The sequence below is a fragment of the Haplochromis burtoni genome, unplaced genomic scaffold, assembly GCF_018398535.1.
Source record: "Haplochromis burtoni strain Fernald_Lab_line unplaced genomic scaffold, NCSU_Asbu1 Contig_39, whole genome shotgun sequence".
Classification (NCBI taxonomy): Eukaryota; Metazoa; Chordata; class Actinopteri; order Cichliformes; family Cichlidae; genus Haplochromis; species Haplochromis burtoni.
In genome coordinates this window covers 766,796-782,358 of record NW_024582400.1, presented here as the reverse complement: position 1 = coordinate 782,358, position 15,563 = coordinate 766,796, and the positions used below count along the sequence as shown (strand labels likewise).

At 42.4% G+C, this 15,563-nt stretch overlaps 1 protein-coding gene across 5 annotated transcripts in view; it reads left to right on the top strand.

Moving 5' to 3' along the window:
- The window catches only part of shroom2b (shroom family member 2b), a 30,513-nt gene that overhangs the window by 12,700 nt on the left and 2,250 nt on the right, over positions 1–15,563 (top strand). For all 5 annotated transcript variants that reach the window (XM_005919906.3, XM_005919910.2, XM_005919909.2 and 2 more), the window contains 7 exons: positions 1,439–1,555; positions 1,629–3,924; positions 4,231–4,286; positions 7,230–7,856; positions 11,667–12,158; positions 14,762–14,936; positions 15,034–15,306. In XM_005919906.3, the coding sequence (XP_005919968.1) occupies positions 1,439–1,555; positions 1,629–3,924; positions 4,231–4,286; positions 7,230–7,856; positions 11,667–12,158; positions 14,762–14,936; positions 15,034–15,306 (4,036 nt within the window). The remainder of the gene's footprint in view (positions 1–1,438; positions 1,556–1,628; positions 3,925–4,230; positions 4,287–7,229; positions 7,857–11,666; positions 12,159–14,761; positions 14,937–15,033; positions 15,307–15,563) is intronic.

The window sequence follows — 15,563 nt, the reverse complement described above, 5'->3', positions numbered from 1 at the left end:
CCCCCCCCCAAACAAATAATTAGTTGTTATTCGAGATCACAAATGTGTTACTAAAAAATAATAAATTTTTTCATCTGCAAAAGTTGCTCTTTGCAGTTTAAACAAACAGCATATCTGAATATTAGGAATGATCATGACTTTTAATTATTCAAATATTCATTAAACTTCAAGTCACTGAGTGCCCTGTCATTCTAGGTGTTGTTGTGATATTGTTAATTATGAAAATGTTTCCCATCATGTGTTTGTCAATCTGCTTCTACTTTTCATAGCTTTTCCTATTAATTAGTATGGACAATAGAAATGAAACATAGCAGGTTTTTTTTATTTTATTGTAGAAAATGTATTTTAGGAAAAATATTAGCTCGTACTGAATCTGATGGCAGCGACACGTTTCAACAAACATCGGACGGGGTCATGTTTACCACTGTGTAGCATCCTCTCTTTTTTTAACCAGTCTACAAACATCTGGGAATTGAGGAGACCTACTTCTGGACTTTTGTCCTTGATATGCAAGGCCTTCCCTGAAAAAGACGTCAGGCATATGTTGCTCTAAAACTTGTAGATACCTTTTAGCACTGCTGGTGGCTTTCCAGATGTGCAAGCTGCCAGTTTTCATTTAAAAGTATAGTTAATAACATTACATTTTTGAATATCTCTCATAGAGATATGAGAAAGACAACAGAGCTATTAAAATATTAAGACCCCACTCAGTCATTATAGTCAACACAATAGCTTGGTCACTTCAGTGTTAAGTTATAGCAAATATTAAACAATATGTAAGTATATTTTCTCTAGAAATATATATTTTCCCCTGGTTTTGCTATCGCCTGTTAAGATGTAAAATGCTAGTACTTCCAGAGAGTGCAACTACAACCAACAAAACTGGTTGCCAGCCATCATTGAATAACATCCCACTACTCGCTATCAGGCATCCGACCGCTAAATCATATATGGTGCTGTGAGATTAGATTCTGCTGACGATTTTAGCTGTCAAAAAGTGTCACTGAAAGAGGAACTCATTCAAAAAAATGATTAAAACGTGGGTCCAGAGCAAACGCTGCCAGGTCACAAGTCTGCTACAACTACAGTTATTAATTTTAGTGTTTTTGGACAGTGTAGCTATATAATTCTTACCAGTTCTTTGTAAATATTTGTGTAATGGTGCCATAAATTTTATCTAATGATCATGGGTTGTTTTGTTTGTTTTTCCTTGCATTTCTGTGGATTGGAGTAATAAGACTATTTACACTGTTTAAAATACTCTATTGTCCTGAAACGATTGAATACACAGTGGTATCAGGGGGAAGGATTTGGATGATGGTGGCCTGCAAAGCCCATGAAGAAATGTTAACCTGTAGAACTCTGTGAACTCTTGTCTTCTATGAAAGAATTTGAGAAAGAGTATTGAGAAATTGTTTGCTGTGCTTCTGCTTTGCAGGAAGAATGACCCAGGCTCACGTCCTCATTCCTGGTATGCCTCGAAGCTGACAGAGGAGGAGCCTCCTGAGAGAGAGGCTACCCAAGCCCCAGTCTGGCAGCCAAAGCATGAAGCAAGGTGAGCTTTTTTGGTGGTTTACCTTGTCTTTAGTAGACAGATCACAATATTTTTTTCTTATCATCCCCTCCAGGCCCAAAGAGTCGTCCACTCAAGGAGATCAGAACATTCAGCATCAGCAAACCAGTCAGATCAGCTCAGTGAAAAACATGGAGAAACTTGAGCGTCCCTCACATCCCTACCCAGCAGGTCGTCTTTCCCCAAATAAATACACCAGCAGTGCTGAGCCAATCTGTGGACTGGGACCAGGCAAGAGGGACTCTGGGTTTAGCTGCTTCTCAAGTGGCTCCAGCCCCCCTGTTCATGACCTTAATGCATCTGGTAGAAAGGGAACAAGCACTGAAAGCATTTTCTTCAAGGGTGTTCATAATGAAGGACCTCAGCAGAATGAGCGGCCCAGATATCTGCAGCCAACACTGGGGAACGGAGGCTGGAAGGAGCAGCCAGCATCTCGTGTTTCCATTGCAGGGAGACCCAACGTAGGCCCAGTGTGGCAGGTACCAGACAGGAAAAAGTCTCAGTCTCCTCCTCCGCCACCTCCTCCCCTGCGTAGTGACAGTTTTGCAGCTACAAAGGTGTTTCCATACTCTGAAGGTCCAGCAAAAAGCCACGGCACATCATTTGAAAAACTGCCAGAAAGTAACCACCACAATGGCATCAGATCCCATCAGGAGAAATCCTCAGAAACCAGACGTAGCTTCAACCCAATACCTGCCAAAGACTTCCTCCATCCAAACATGCCGGCTGATTACAACCACAACCAGCTCAACCCCAACAAACACTTCTCTTTGTCCAGCAGTGATGTCAGACAGTTTCATTACACCCAACCACCTGCCCACCAGAGGCAGTTCAGTGATGAAAGTCCCTTCTACTTCCTGCAGACTGGAAAGGCTCCTCCCACCAAGACTCAAAGTGTAGGAAGCTACTACCGCAGCCTCCAGGATCTGCCCACAAATGCTTTCAGCCGCAGGCAGATGCCGCACTCTGCAGCATCCATGGTAAGCACTGCTACAAACCCAAACCTGGAGAGTGGAGGGCATAAGAGATACTACGGTCTTGCAAGTAAGACTGCGCAGTACAAGGCTAGGCAGGGCAAAACTGAAAGCCGGATGACAGAAACAGAGAAACACCACTGGGTGAACAGCAATGAAACAGGGTACCCAAGTTCTCTGAAGACTAACACTAAGGCAAAGTACTCACTGCCACAGTCCCAAATACCTTATATTGAAAATAAGGAATGCCATACCCATTCCCACTTTGGGAATGGACTTCACTACAACCACCAGACCTCTGAAATTTCTGTTCAAAGATGTAGTCCAGAGGATACTGCAAAGAGAGGTGAAGGTCACACTAATGACATGAAAATACAGTTTCCAGTACATCAAGTCAAAGATCACAAGGCTAATCTTCCAAGACATCAAGACCCATGGGTCCCTCAAGAAGACCAACGAATCACCGCCCTGAAAACTCCACTCCTCCACTCCCTGACTCTGGAAAACAAGACTCTGGCAGCAACAACCACAACTGTCTTGTCCACCCAGGACACCAGTGACACCATGGCTGCTAGCAGTGGAAAAGCAAATCGCCGCAGTGACCGTTATGCCACCACCCTTCGGAAAGAGATCCAGCAGAAGCGAGCCCAGCTGCAAAAGAGCCGCAGTGCTGCAACTCTGACTTGTGATGCAGAGGATGAGGATGCAGAGGAATGGAGATCTATGGAAGCTTCTGCATCTTCTGCTGCTTCCTATTCAAATACTTACAAGGACCACCTGAAAGAGGCGCAGGCCAGGGTCCTCCAGGCCACTTCCTTCCAGAGACGAGACCTAGAACCCCAGGGACCAGAGGCCTCTGTGCTTAAAACCTCAAATGGGCGCACTAGAGGACGTAAGCGATGTCAACTGGCAAAGAGGACGCACTCGTTTTCAGAGCCTGACAAAATAGACAAAGTGGGAGTGGAAGGAGAATCCCAAGCAGGCTCATTTGGGGAGCGGAGGAAGTTCTTTGAGGCGAAACCAGCCTTTTCCAGGCCTGTACTGAAGTCAAGTCAGAGTGCAAACTCGAACACAGACCTGGATGAGTCGGGCAAACCCAAAGAGAGAGCACCTTCTATAGGGTCTGTTGAGCCTCCTCCATCCACAGACCCCAACCACCTCAACCCTGGACATAACGAAGTCTTACTAGAGCAGCAGAGGCTCGGAACATTTGCTGAGTATCAGGCCACATGGAACAAGCAGAAGAAGTCATCGGAAGGCAAGACGCAAGGGCGGTATCACTCAGCGGAGAATATCTTAGATGCAGGTGCAGAAGAGAAGGCCATCTGCATCCATGAGAGATCCAGATCTTCGCCTTCTGCAGACTTCTATACACAGGTGAACAAGATTAGGATGGCTTTTATATTCTAGACCACCAAACAACAAAAAAGTACAAAAGTAGGTTGGAAGATAACCTTAAGTTGTAAAGCATATTTGGTTGTTGGTTAGGTTTGGGCAACTAAAGAGTCCTATTTAAGATAAGGGAAAAATGGAGTCACAGTTATAAGAAGCCTTTATGACACTACTCTTGAGAAGTAAAAATATGCACAACAAATACCCTAAAGTGTACTAAGTATTTAAATGAGCAAACTGATGCTGATGTTTTCAATGAATGGCACACTAAACTTCACCTTCTTATTGCAGAAAATTCCTTCTTCTTGGAGAGACACTCAGGCCCAAAAGGGCAGTTTAGCTACCAGGTAAGATTAACTTTTGATTGGACTACTAATTTACAGATTAATATACTAATGTACCACTAATATACAAAAAACAGCACTGGGTTCTATTCACGAATCATTCACTGCGTCTACAGTTAGAGTACTGTGTAGGTCTTGAGACACCTCTCATTTCTTTATATTTTGCTAGAAAAATGGAAGCTATGTACAGCAATTTAGTGAAGCATGTGTGAACTGCAGATTAAGCCAAAACAAAATATTATTTTCATTTCTTCAAGTAGTCTTCAGGAATAGTTCTCCAGGCTTCTTGAAGGACATTCAAAGCTCTTCTTTGGATGTTTCTGCCTTTTGTTCTGTTCTCTGTCCACATGATCCCACACTGCTTCAGTAATGCTGAGGTCCGGGCTCTGGGGAGGCCGATCCATGACTGATGGTGTTCCACTGTGTGTTTTTCTATCCACGTATGCTTTTACTGCATTAGCAGTGTGTTTGGGATTATTCACATGCTTGAAAATAAAGCTGTTGTTAATCAGATGTTTTCCAGATGGTATTGCATGGTGGATCAAAATCTGATGGTACTTTTCTGTGTTCATAATTCATCAATTTTGCCAAGTTCTCCAACAATAGTGAGTAGACACTGTTGTGTCACACTGACGACATTTGGACCAAAACATGTCCAATTTGGATTCATCACTCCATTAGACCTGTTCCGACTGATTTTCAGTGCAGTTCTTGAGCAATTGTGCATACCTCAGCTTTTTCTCCCTGTTTCGTTTCTTTGAGAATGGCTTCTTGAAAGCCAATGTCCAAAGAAAAACTTTGACTGACCTTCAGACCACAAGAAGACCACTTTTAAAAATTACAAAAAGCCTGGCTTATTTAAATCCAAATGCAAATGAATAAGGGGTGGCTGCAGACTTTTCTAAACATTTCTTCTATGTTCACCAACTCCTATAATGTGTTTAGAGGAATACTCATTACTTTGCAGTGGGACATTTGACAGGAAGAAATATCTGTTTAGTTTCATATAAACGTGGAATTTATCCAGTCTGTGACATTTCAGTGCAGAAAGAACTGCTCTCAGTTTCTCCTCTCAGGCTTCCTGAGCTGAAGTGATCACTTTCAGTCAAACTAGAACCTTTTTTTCTAACTTTATCTTTTGCTATTGAAGCTCAGGTTTGGGTGAATAGATTCTCCTCAGACTCCAGTCGTCAACTACACCCTTATTTACAAAACGTGTCTGAAGCTACTGTGGATTTACAGTGGGTGGAGAGGGTATCAGTTTATCCGTAAGCTGCTGCTGACAAAGAACACTTATCTGCTGCATACATGATCAGTAATCCTCAGCATTCACTCCTTTTGTTGATGTGCTGCCTGGTATGCAAGGTGGGATATAAACACCTTTAAGAAAAAAGGGAAATTCAAACTCATCTTTCAGCGTAATATTGACTCAGAGGTGTAAGCCAAAGTGATGCTCAAATTCTTTCTTTCTAGTGTTACAATATGCACTTTTTTCTTTTGTTGTATTGGATTTTTCCACATTTACTCTTTTATTTATCCCATCTAACTGTATATATTAAATGGAAAAAGCAACAAAACATCCTACATGTTTAAAATTAACGTGTTAGATATCTAATAATACCATATTCTTCTAAACATGTTTAGATATTTTAGCCTGTTATGTGAATAATGTTCCTTAAAACTGTCAATCCCTGAAAATATATCTGCAAATATAAAAAGCATGCAATGCAATCTAACAGCATATGCATCAGAGCTCTTTTTTAAGCTCAGTGATGAGCTGCAGGATGCTGGTTTTTGATACGTGAAAGACGGGAAGAACAGGTTTTGGAGGGTCCGAGTCCTATAAAAGCTTTAAGATTTGGTGCTGGAGCCCTGGAAACATTTCAGTGGTTATTGTAATTATTCCCTGCCCCTAACTGTGGACTAGCTCCCTTGTAATCCAAGCTCTGTGTTTGGTTTTCACACTCGTGGTTCGGGTGTCGTGAACTGTAATAGACTCACTCAAACCACACCTGTGAACCTCAAAGTCATCAGTAATATTACTCAAATGCACCAGGTGAACAGGTTCTTCTGAACTTTGTATCCATGTAACCTGATGTAAACCTGCCCCAGGGTCTCGTCCCAGTCAGATATGCCAGAAACACCTCACCCAAGAGGGATGAATTTTGCACAAGTTGCTCCATATAAGATCTGATGAATTGTTTAACCAGCTGAGAACTTTAGAATATTTAATTAAGAAATATTGTGAATACTTTCCCAGTGATCAGCCCTTTACATACAAAATCGACATGATGTTTTCCTGCATACTTTCATAAGTACAGGAGAAATCCATATGAAATTGTGAAGGCAATTTCACACCCACTCCAAGTGTCACAATCTAAAGATAAAATCTGTTTTTTCCCATAGCTCCATATATAGTTTCATCAGCACAACTGCAGCAGTTTAATGTCTGTGAAGCGTTTGTTCCCCTTTTTTACTTGTTTTCTCATAATTCAGTGGAGAAAACTTCAGAAGGTGTGTTTTGGTTAAACTTTCAAGGCTCATATCACCATGTGGGAGAGGTGTCTGCTCATAACAAGACAGGGGGGAGACCTTCATGATTATTAATTTAGAAAATGAGCTGTTTTAGGCATTTATCTATCTATCCAACTAAAAATAGGAGAATAAACTGTATTAAACTCTATTTTTTTTAAATATTGTTGCAGACTTGTTTTTTTGCTCAGACATGTGGTTCAATCGTCCTGATAAACCTCATATTGATGCCCAGTTTCTTCCCAGAACTGACCAAAAGGAGGCAGCACATATTTAACATTCCTGAGAGATGTGAACTGAAAATGTCTGAATCATCGTGTTGGAGATGAAATGAATTGATGTATTTTTAAGCCACGTGATGTTTGATATTCCTCAGGTGCTTATGATGAGGTTTGTCTTTATTTTGACCTCTAGAGTGAAGTCGGAGAGTCGGAGTTATGAGCCTGACAACAGCCCACAGCTGGTCGAGGGCCCCTCCCCAGGGCTCCCTGACCAAAGAACAAATCCCGCTGCCATTCCCGCCCACACCACACTGTCCTCCGGCCCTCGCAGCCTCAGCCCCAGCCCTGGTTCCAAGCACCCAGCCCAGCCGCCACAAACCCAGAGCCTCCTGCCGCCACCCAGGCCCCATTTAGGCCTAGAAACCACATCCTCCTCCCAGGAATTCCTCGCTGGCGCCCAGGCAGACCCGGCTGGAGTCCAGCCTCTGTCCAGCGCTGCCTCTGACACCCAGCACCATGCTGCCACCTCCACTGCCGCTGCTGATCAGGTCTCCTCTGCTGGCCCCGCCTCGGCCAGCTCCCCTCGCCTCAGAGAGATGTCCTGTGCAGACGAGAGCAAAGCAGCCGAAGGACATGAAGTGAAGGAACAGCCGGCTTCACCTTCTCCTTCCTCATCCCCTCTCTCTTCCTCCACCTCCTGCACGGCCCCTCTGCCTCTTCCCGGGCCCGATGGAGCACGGTCCCCCTCGCCACATTTTGCGCCACTGAGGCTGACCGACAGACCGCCCGCCGCGTCTGTGCAGAATGACTCACTGCTCAGGTAAGCAGCTTAACCTCTCTGCCTCCTTGTTACGTAAAGTTCCTCCTTCCCTGTTCCCAGAGGAAGAGGCTTTGAGGAGCAGCTTTAGGTAAACAAGTCCAGGAGGGAACGTGAGATTGAAAACACGACAACAGCGCACAAACAAAAGATAAATAACGACCGAAGCGGTGACGTAGCCGCTCTGCCAGCAGCTGTGGATGCAAAAAAGTGCTCACAGAATCAGACCGGAGGCTGTAATTTTCTCAATGCCACATGAAAGCTCTGACCTTTGATTTCCACTCAAGTTCAGCTGAGCGATTCTTCCTCCAGTTAGAAACTCGCTTTATATAAATCTCTCCCTCATGTTTCAGCTTCTTTTAATCAGTTGAAGTTTAATATTATTTGTTGTCATCCATCTTATCTAGAAAATTTACCTTGTAATGACAAATGTCATCATGTTGTTGCAAATTGTGTCATGATGTTGTAGTTACCTGCACCTTTGTTTATTACCCTGATAATGGTTTAAGGGCTGTATCCCCCACATCATTTGTTCTCTTTAAATGATGCTGTTAAAGACCAGTCTTAGGATTAATACCAGAAACTGCTCTGAGAGCTGTAATTATTGAACTACATGTCCCATAATAATTGTAGGACTGAGGATGCATTTTTAAAACAGGAACCTGAAAATAGTGGGACAAAAACAATTATTATGCGTATTATTCAGCAGTTCAAACCTTTTGCCATTTTGCTTTTACAGCTGGTCTTCGTCTGAATAGATATTTCCAGATTGTCTTTGTAATTTGTTTTTAGCTTTGCAGGCGATCAATCTGAATCAGAATACTTTATTAATCCTTAAAGAAAATTATGTGGCTACATTTGCTCCAAGACAACAACATTAACAGACTGAACTAAATTAAATAAATAGATATATTACAAAGTTTACAAGATATAAGAAATAGCTCTAATATACATACAAGTAGCTCAGTTATAAATATCCAGAATATTAAAGAGATCCTGTGTCGTTCAGTGGTGAATTATGGGTAATCTCAGTCTTGTACTGAGCGTGAGCATGTGACTGGCCAGCATGTCATGGAGGGGTTGAGAGGTATTGTCCTTATCTTGGACAACATCCGCCTCTCCGACACCATCTTAAGGGAACCGAGCTCCATCCCCACAACATTACTGGCCTTGCATCTGCGACCCTCAACCTGCTGCCACAACATGCAGCAGCAGAGAGGACGGCACTGACCACAACAGACTCATAAACAGACTCACACTTTCTTGTTATAAAGCACTGTGCCCCCTCATTTCTTTATATTTTGCTTCCAAACAGCCAGACTTTCCTGTTATTTTTTAAAGTGGTTTTGAGTAATAGTTCTCAAGTCTTTCTGAAAGTAATTGGCTGATTTTTTTCACTCATTTTCAGTCTGGTTCTTGTACCTGACCATTTTCAGAGTTATATTGGTCAAGCTATTTAAAGCTGACCTAAAAATAATTTCTTTATTCAATTTATGAAAAATGTCAAACATAACACAGTTTGACAGATATAAAATAGTATTTTATTTGATTCCCAAAGAAATATTGGCATGTCTCAGCATGATGTGCAGTGAGTCCTTGAACAAAATGAGGAAACTGGACAAATGGAGGACAAAATTAAGAAGCGTCAGGCCTAAAAACTATCTACAGCAGATGAACAGTATCTGAAAGTCGTGTCTGTAAGAAACAGGAAAAAATCAAGCAAAGGCCTGGAACCTTCAGGAAGCCTGGAGAACTATTCCTGAAGACAACTTAAAGAAATGAGTTCAGACTGTGCTGAAGAATAAAGGTGGTCACACCAAATATTGAGGTTTGCACAGTGCTGTACCTTCAGACTTGAACTTCTGTGTGTGTTGTTGTTGTGTTAGTTTCTTGATGGTTGACCACCTCGTGTATGACTTTCTGTTTTGTTTACGGGCTCTGTCTTTTGGTTTGTTCGCCTCACCTGGTGTTTTAACCTCTGGGTGGTCTTGGGTCGATTTGTGCCATTTTTCATTGTTCGTATACACGCCATTTGCACTGTGTTGAACGGAATATAGCCAACTTTTCCAAAAAAAAGTCTGGTTACATATATTTCAAAATTCGAGTCTGTCTCCCTTAAATTAGCTTCAGTGGCTGAGCTACAGATAAACTTACACTATTGGTCCTAGTGGTCGATTTGTGCCCCATTGAAACCCATTATAAACGCTATTTCCCATTCCACGGTCATTACAACCAAATAATGGGCCATCTTCCGAATGTTGGTGGTACTCGGGAGTCCGGGCCTTGGAATTGTATCTTTTGGGAAATATTTGATTTCTTTGTTTTTTGGGGCTAAAAAAGCAGTGCGCTCATGTGACGAAACCGGGATATAAAGGGTTAAAATCCGCGAAATGTAATTAAAACTTGATATGAATATTTCAAGGAGAAGTAGGTCTAAAAGATTGGCTAATTTAAAGTGGAAAAAATATTAATATATAGATATTTTATAGCACTTTTCATGGCGTGGTCGATTTGTGGCTCTAAGCCCAATAGTGTATGCATTTTTCTAGGACCCCCCAGAGGTTAAGTTTGTATCTCCGCCTCTGTGAACTTTATTTTGAAATACTTAAAAGTAATCTCGCAGATCAGACACATTTAAGCTGATCAAAGGAGGTGGAAAAAGAAGAAACACCAGGCACCACCTTTTTCTTCCTCATCCCAGTCCTGCTCGTAGATGGCTGCTCTGCTTCTTTCCACAGGAGATTTCATTTGGTCTCCTTCACCACTGTTTGACAATCATACTCGATGTATGGTTTCTCAGAGGTCTGTCAGCTCGCTCGTGTTTGCTATAGTCGAGCATTCACTGCAGACCAAAACCACCACCAGGCCACCAGGAAATCAGTCTCTGAGGCCTGGGATGGAATCAAATTTCTGGCCTGAAATATTGTTTCAGTCTACCCTGGAGCCATGTCTTCTCACATGGAAGATTTGTAACATCAGATTTCTTTTTAGTCTTTGAGAATAAAAGTCAAACTAATTTAAAGGTGCCAGAGAGGAAACCAAACAAAAAGGTAGAGTCAGTAAACAATTTCGAATTTGGTAGTAAAATGCCTGGAAAGCTAAACATAAAGAAGTGTAATAAAGGATCTGGTAATTGGGGGTGGGGGTGGGGGGGCACACAGGGGAAACAGATACAAGGACTGTATGTGAAAGATGGAAGTAGCCACCCAAACCCTTTTGTCTGTACAGGCCTTGAGCTCAGCGCTTGACTGTTTGACTGTCACCAGCTAACGACTGAGCATGCTCTATTTTATCACAACAGTAATAATGGTTTACAAAATAAACTCTGTGTCTATATTACCTGAAACCAGGAACTGAGCCCAAAAAGTCTCCAGTAAAGTGTTTGGTGACATCAGAGGCACACAGACTGCGATACAACCAGAGTACTTTTTGCAACCAGAGGAGTCGCCACCTGCTGGCTGTTAGAAAACATGCAGTTTTAAGGCCCCTCCAGACTGACCTGATCTGTGCATGTAAATTTGGTTACTGGCCACTTGGGCACAGGTTCAAGAGGAGGAACAGAGCAAAGGGATGAAGTAAAAGTGACAGGAACGATAAAGAAAACTACATACCACACTGTGTCACACAAGAATCTCTAAATAAAGGTCGTGACAGTCAATTTTAATGATTACAGGTATACTAATGTTAATATTAAGACTGGTGGGTGAATGATGTGGGTGATTTAGTGCTTAAAACATTATCAAACGAAAAATTTAAAAAAGGATGAGGAGACGTACATTTTCCAGCGTTGATCCTATTGTGATTCTTTTTCAGGTCAGATAGCGAATCAAAGCGCCCCGCAGTGATGGACGTTAGCGGTCAGGTGAGGAAAGTCCCCGTGAGGATCATTCACGCTGAGAGCAGCACAGGACGCGAGGGTCGAGCCTACCTGCGTCAGAACAGCGGGTCCTGCAGCCTGTCCGAGCTGCCACCACGCATCCCTTCCCTGGGCGCCGCGGAGCGCTTGTCCTCATCTCGGTTCAGCACCTACAACCGCCAGGCGGCACAGGAGTCAGCCCCCGAGACCAGTTCACCTGGGCCCCAACATTCAGAGGAGGACGCCAAGAGAGAGGAGCTGGTGAGGGACATTATGGGTAAAGACAAGTCTCTGGTGGACATACTGGACCAGAGTGGCAGGAAGACCACCATGGACCTGATGGAGGGGCTCTTCCCACCAGAGGAGGAGATCCTGGAGGGGGCCCAGCAGCGCAGGAAGGCCTCAGCTGGATCCAGACTGCTCACATCGTCCCCCAGGAGCACAGACAGGTGGGACACTGCAGCAGGAAACATTTAAAATGAAACCTTTCTATTCAAAATGTGCATTTTGTGATTGGAGTAACAGTAAGTGGATCTAGAAAGGCTGATTTTACACACAAGATAACAGCTGTTTCAACAAGCTTATTGAGGAGATTAAACAGTGTGTTTCAGACAGAGGATAATCTGAGTCCAACTTTGAGATAAATTACAATTATTTCTAACTGTAATCATGCAAAGCTACCCTAGTAGAGTCCAGGTATAAAAGTGAACTGCTGGAGAATGAAGCGTCCACTGCAAGGCTGATTTTCCATTTGCCAGACTAGCCTGCCCTCTGGTGGACAAGTGTTGCAATTTCGATTCATCCACATTTCTGTAAATTCTGTGAATCTCGGGCAGCTCGTCTTGCGGGAAGTGTTTCCAGCTGCGCGTCATGTAGCTGGAGTTAACCGATGCATGAAACTATACATATTTAGACATAAGTTGTAACAGCTGCTCTTTTCTTTGTGAGTATTTATTACACAGCGTGCTGCGGGGAAAAGCCTGTTTTAACGTTTGAGTCTAAGGTTTATTTTTTAACACCTGGTGGCTCTTTTTTGCTTCTCATCCGTAAATAATCTGCTTTTTCACGTGATTCAGTTTATTTTGAAAAGTCTAAACAGGATCTTGAGCTTTATTGTGAAAGGTTTATGTGGAACATAAACAAGCGGACACGCGATGCTGTAACCACAAAGCATAAAGACAGGCGCTTGTCCGTCAGTAGTGTGGTTATATTAAATATAAGAGAAAGAGAGAACTTTAAGAAATTAATATAGCCACTACAGTGACCATCAAAACGATGAAAAAATATTGCCGTAAACAGTTTATTTTGCGACACCACGAAACAAACCATAGCGTAAAATGAAGCAATAGATGTTTTTATATCGTCATCCGATATATATCGTTATATCGAACAGCCCTATACATGCATGGTTTCAAACTATAACAACAAATGAAGGAGAACAGATTAAGAAAACACTAACCTATAAAAATGAGTTTTTAGCATTCACTTAAAACAAATAACAGAGTCAGCCAACATAATTGAAGGATGTTGTACAAAATCACATTTAGTAGACAAAAACACATTTGTCTAGACTATTGCTGGCTACTTTTTAAAGCTATTTGTGGCAAAAGGCCTTTCCTATACTAATAAAATGCAGTTATGGTCAGGAGTTTCTATCCACTCATCATGGGTGTGAATGTCATGGTAATTTGGTGCTTTAAAGGATTTCTTTGAACTGTTCCTTTCAGGGATGGAATCATTGTACAGCATATATCTTTAATGACTTTAAAAACAACAACTCAACAAAAAATACATTAAAGCTCAAACATAAACCTACACTTCCAACCATTTTTGGTAAAATATCCCTTAACAAGTTGTCCCTGGATCAAATGCTTTAGGTAGCCATCAGAAATCAGAAAGGGTTTATTGCCAGATGTTGAGCAGGTTTACAACATTAGGAAATTGCTGCGGTGCTTCAGTGCAACATACTGTCATAAAAATATAAAAATAAGAATAAGAATTAAAAGTGCTAAGTGGATAGATATATACATGATATATACATGAGTGCAGGTGGTGATCAGTGCCAAACATGGAATGATGCAGGTTCTAGTATAATTCTGGCTGATAGTCGATCACTCTTCTTGTCAGAATTTGTAGTTAATTTAAATAGGTTTATTTCCAGCACAGATCAAGCTTTTAAATGTAGTCCAGAAATTGGTTTGGGGTCGGGGCTTTGTGAAGGCTGTTCCAGTAGCTTAATGTTAGCCTACTTTATCCATCCAAAACCAGTTTTGATGTGTTTGGGATCATTGTCCTGTTGAAACAACTGTGTCCAAGTTTTAACCATCTAGCTGTTGATCTGAGATAAAGTCGAAGAATGTGGAGGTAGTCCTCCTCCTCCTTCATTATTCCATCCACTCTGTGCAACGCACCACTGGCACCAACACAGCACCAACACAGCACCAGAGCATGATGCTACCACCACCATGCTTGACAGCTGGTACAGTGCTCTTAGGTTTGAAAGCCTCAGCTTTATTCCTCCAAACATACCTTTTGTATTTGTGGACAAACAGCTCAAACTTTGTCTTGTTTGACTATAAAACATTTCTCTAGAAGACATTTGGGTTGGGAAGATTTCATTCGAGCTTAAAGGTGTTAATTTGTCAGATTTCCTGGTCAGCACCCTCTTGAATCTTGAATCTCAATCCATGACGATGTAAAACTGGCTGTATTGTGGACAGTAATGCTGGTGTTTCATCAGTTTCCAGTTCATGGTAGGATTGAGCCTTGGTGGTTTCTGGGTTGTTCCTGAATATCCTAACCGATTTCCTCTCATCTGAGGATGACAGCTTGTGTCTTTATCCACACTTTTACAAAGTTGTGACATATCTAAATAACTTTTCTTAAGTTCAATTGTTTGAACTGATGATCGCTTGAACATACCGAATGTTTTTATATTTTGGTGTCATCACCAGAAGAATTCCAGTTGAGGACTTCGAAGATTTTGGGTGCAGACGTGCAGTGTCAGTAAAAGTTGCGTCAGAGTGTTTGTGTTTGTCCTTGTGCATTTCAGAAGGGAGGAGGAGGAAGTGTCTGTATCAGCAGCCGCCTCACTAGTCCCCAGCTCCTCCTACTATAACACGTCCGCTCCTAAAGCTGAGCTCCTCATCAAGATGAAGGACATGCAGGAGCAGCTGGAGGAGCAAGACTCAGAGGATGAGCTGGATGTTGATTTGGTCAATAAAAAGGTAAAATATGCCCACTTTATGTTTTATTATGCATGCCATTCTGCCATCCTAAAGTAGTAAATGGATTGTTTTTATGTGTCTACTTCATCAACTTCAGCAAGAGCTGATCTCCAGCCTTGCGAAAAAGCTGGAGGTGCTCCGGGAGGCAAGGCAGAGCCTGCAGGAGGATGTGGAGGACAATGAGGCTCTGGGCCGTGAGGTGGAGGCCATCGTGCAGCGCGTCTGTCAGCCCAACCAGCTCGACAAGTTCCGCATGTTCGTGGGAGACCTGGACAAGGTGGTGAGCCTGCTGCTGTCACTGTCGGGCCGGCTTGCCCGGGTGGAGAACGCCCTCAACAGCCTGGAGGATGAAGCACCACCAGAAGAGAAGGTAACCCCAGACACTGTCCACCAAATCGACTGCTTCCCTCAGCTTTATGGAAGTTTACACTAAGTTTTAGGACTTTGTTTAGCTCTTAATTTTATAGTTTTGTTTATGTGTATTTCACAGCACATTTATTGTTTGTAGTTTACAAATATGAACACGTCTGAAAAAGATGAAAAGCTTTGAGCTAATCTATTTAATCATCCCTCCTGAAGCCCAGTGACAGAACAGCAGCTGCAATAACAACAGTACAGTAAAACAAT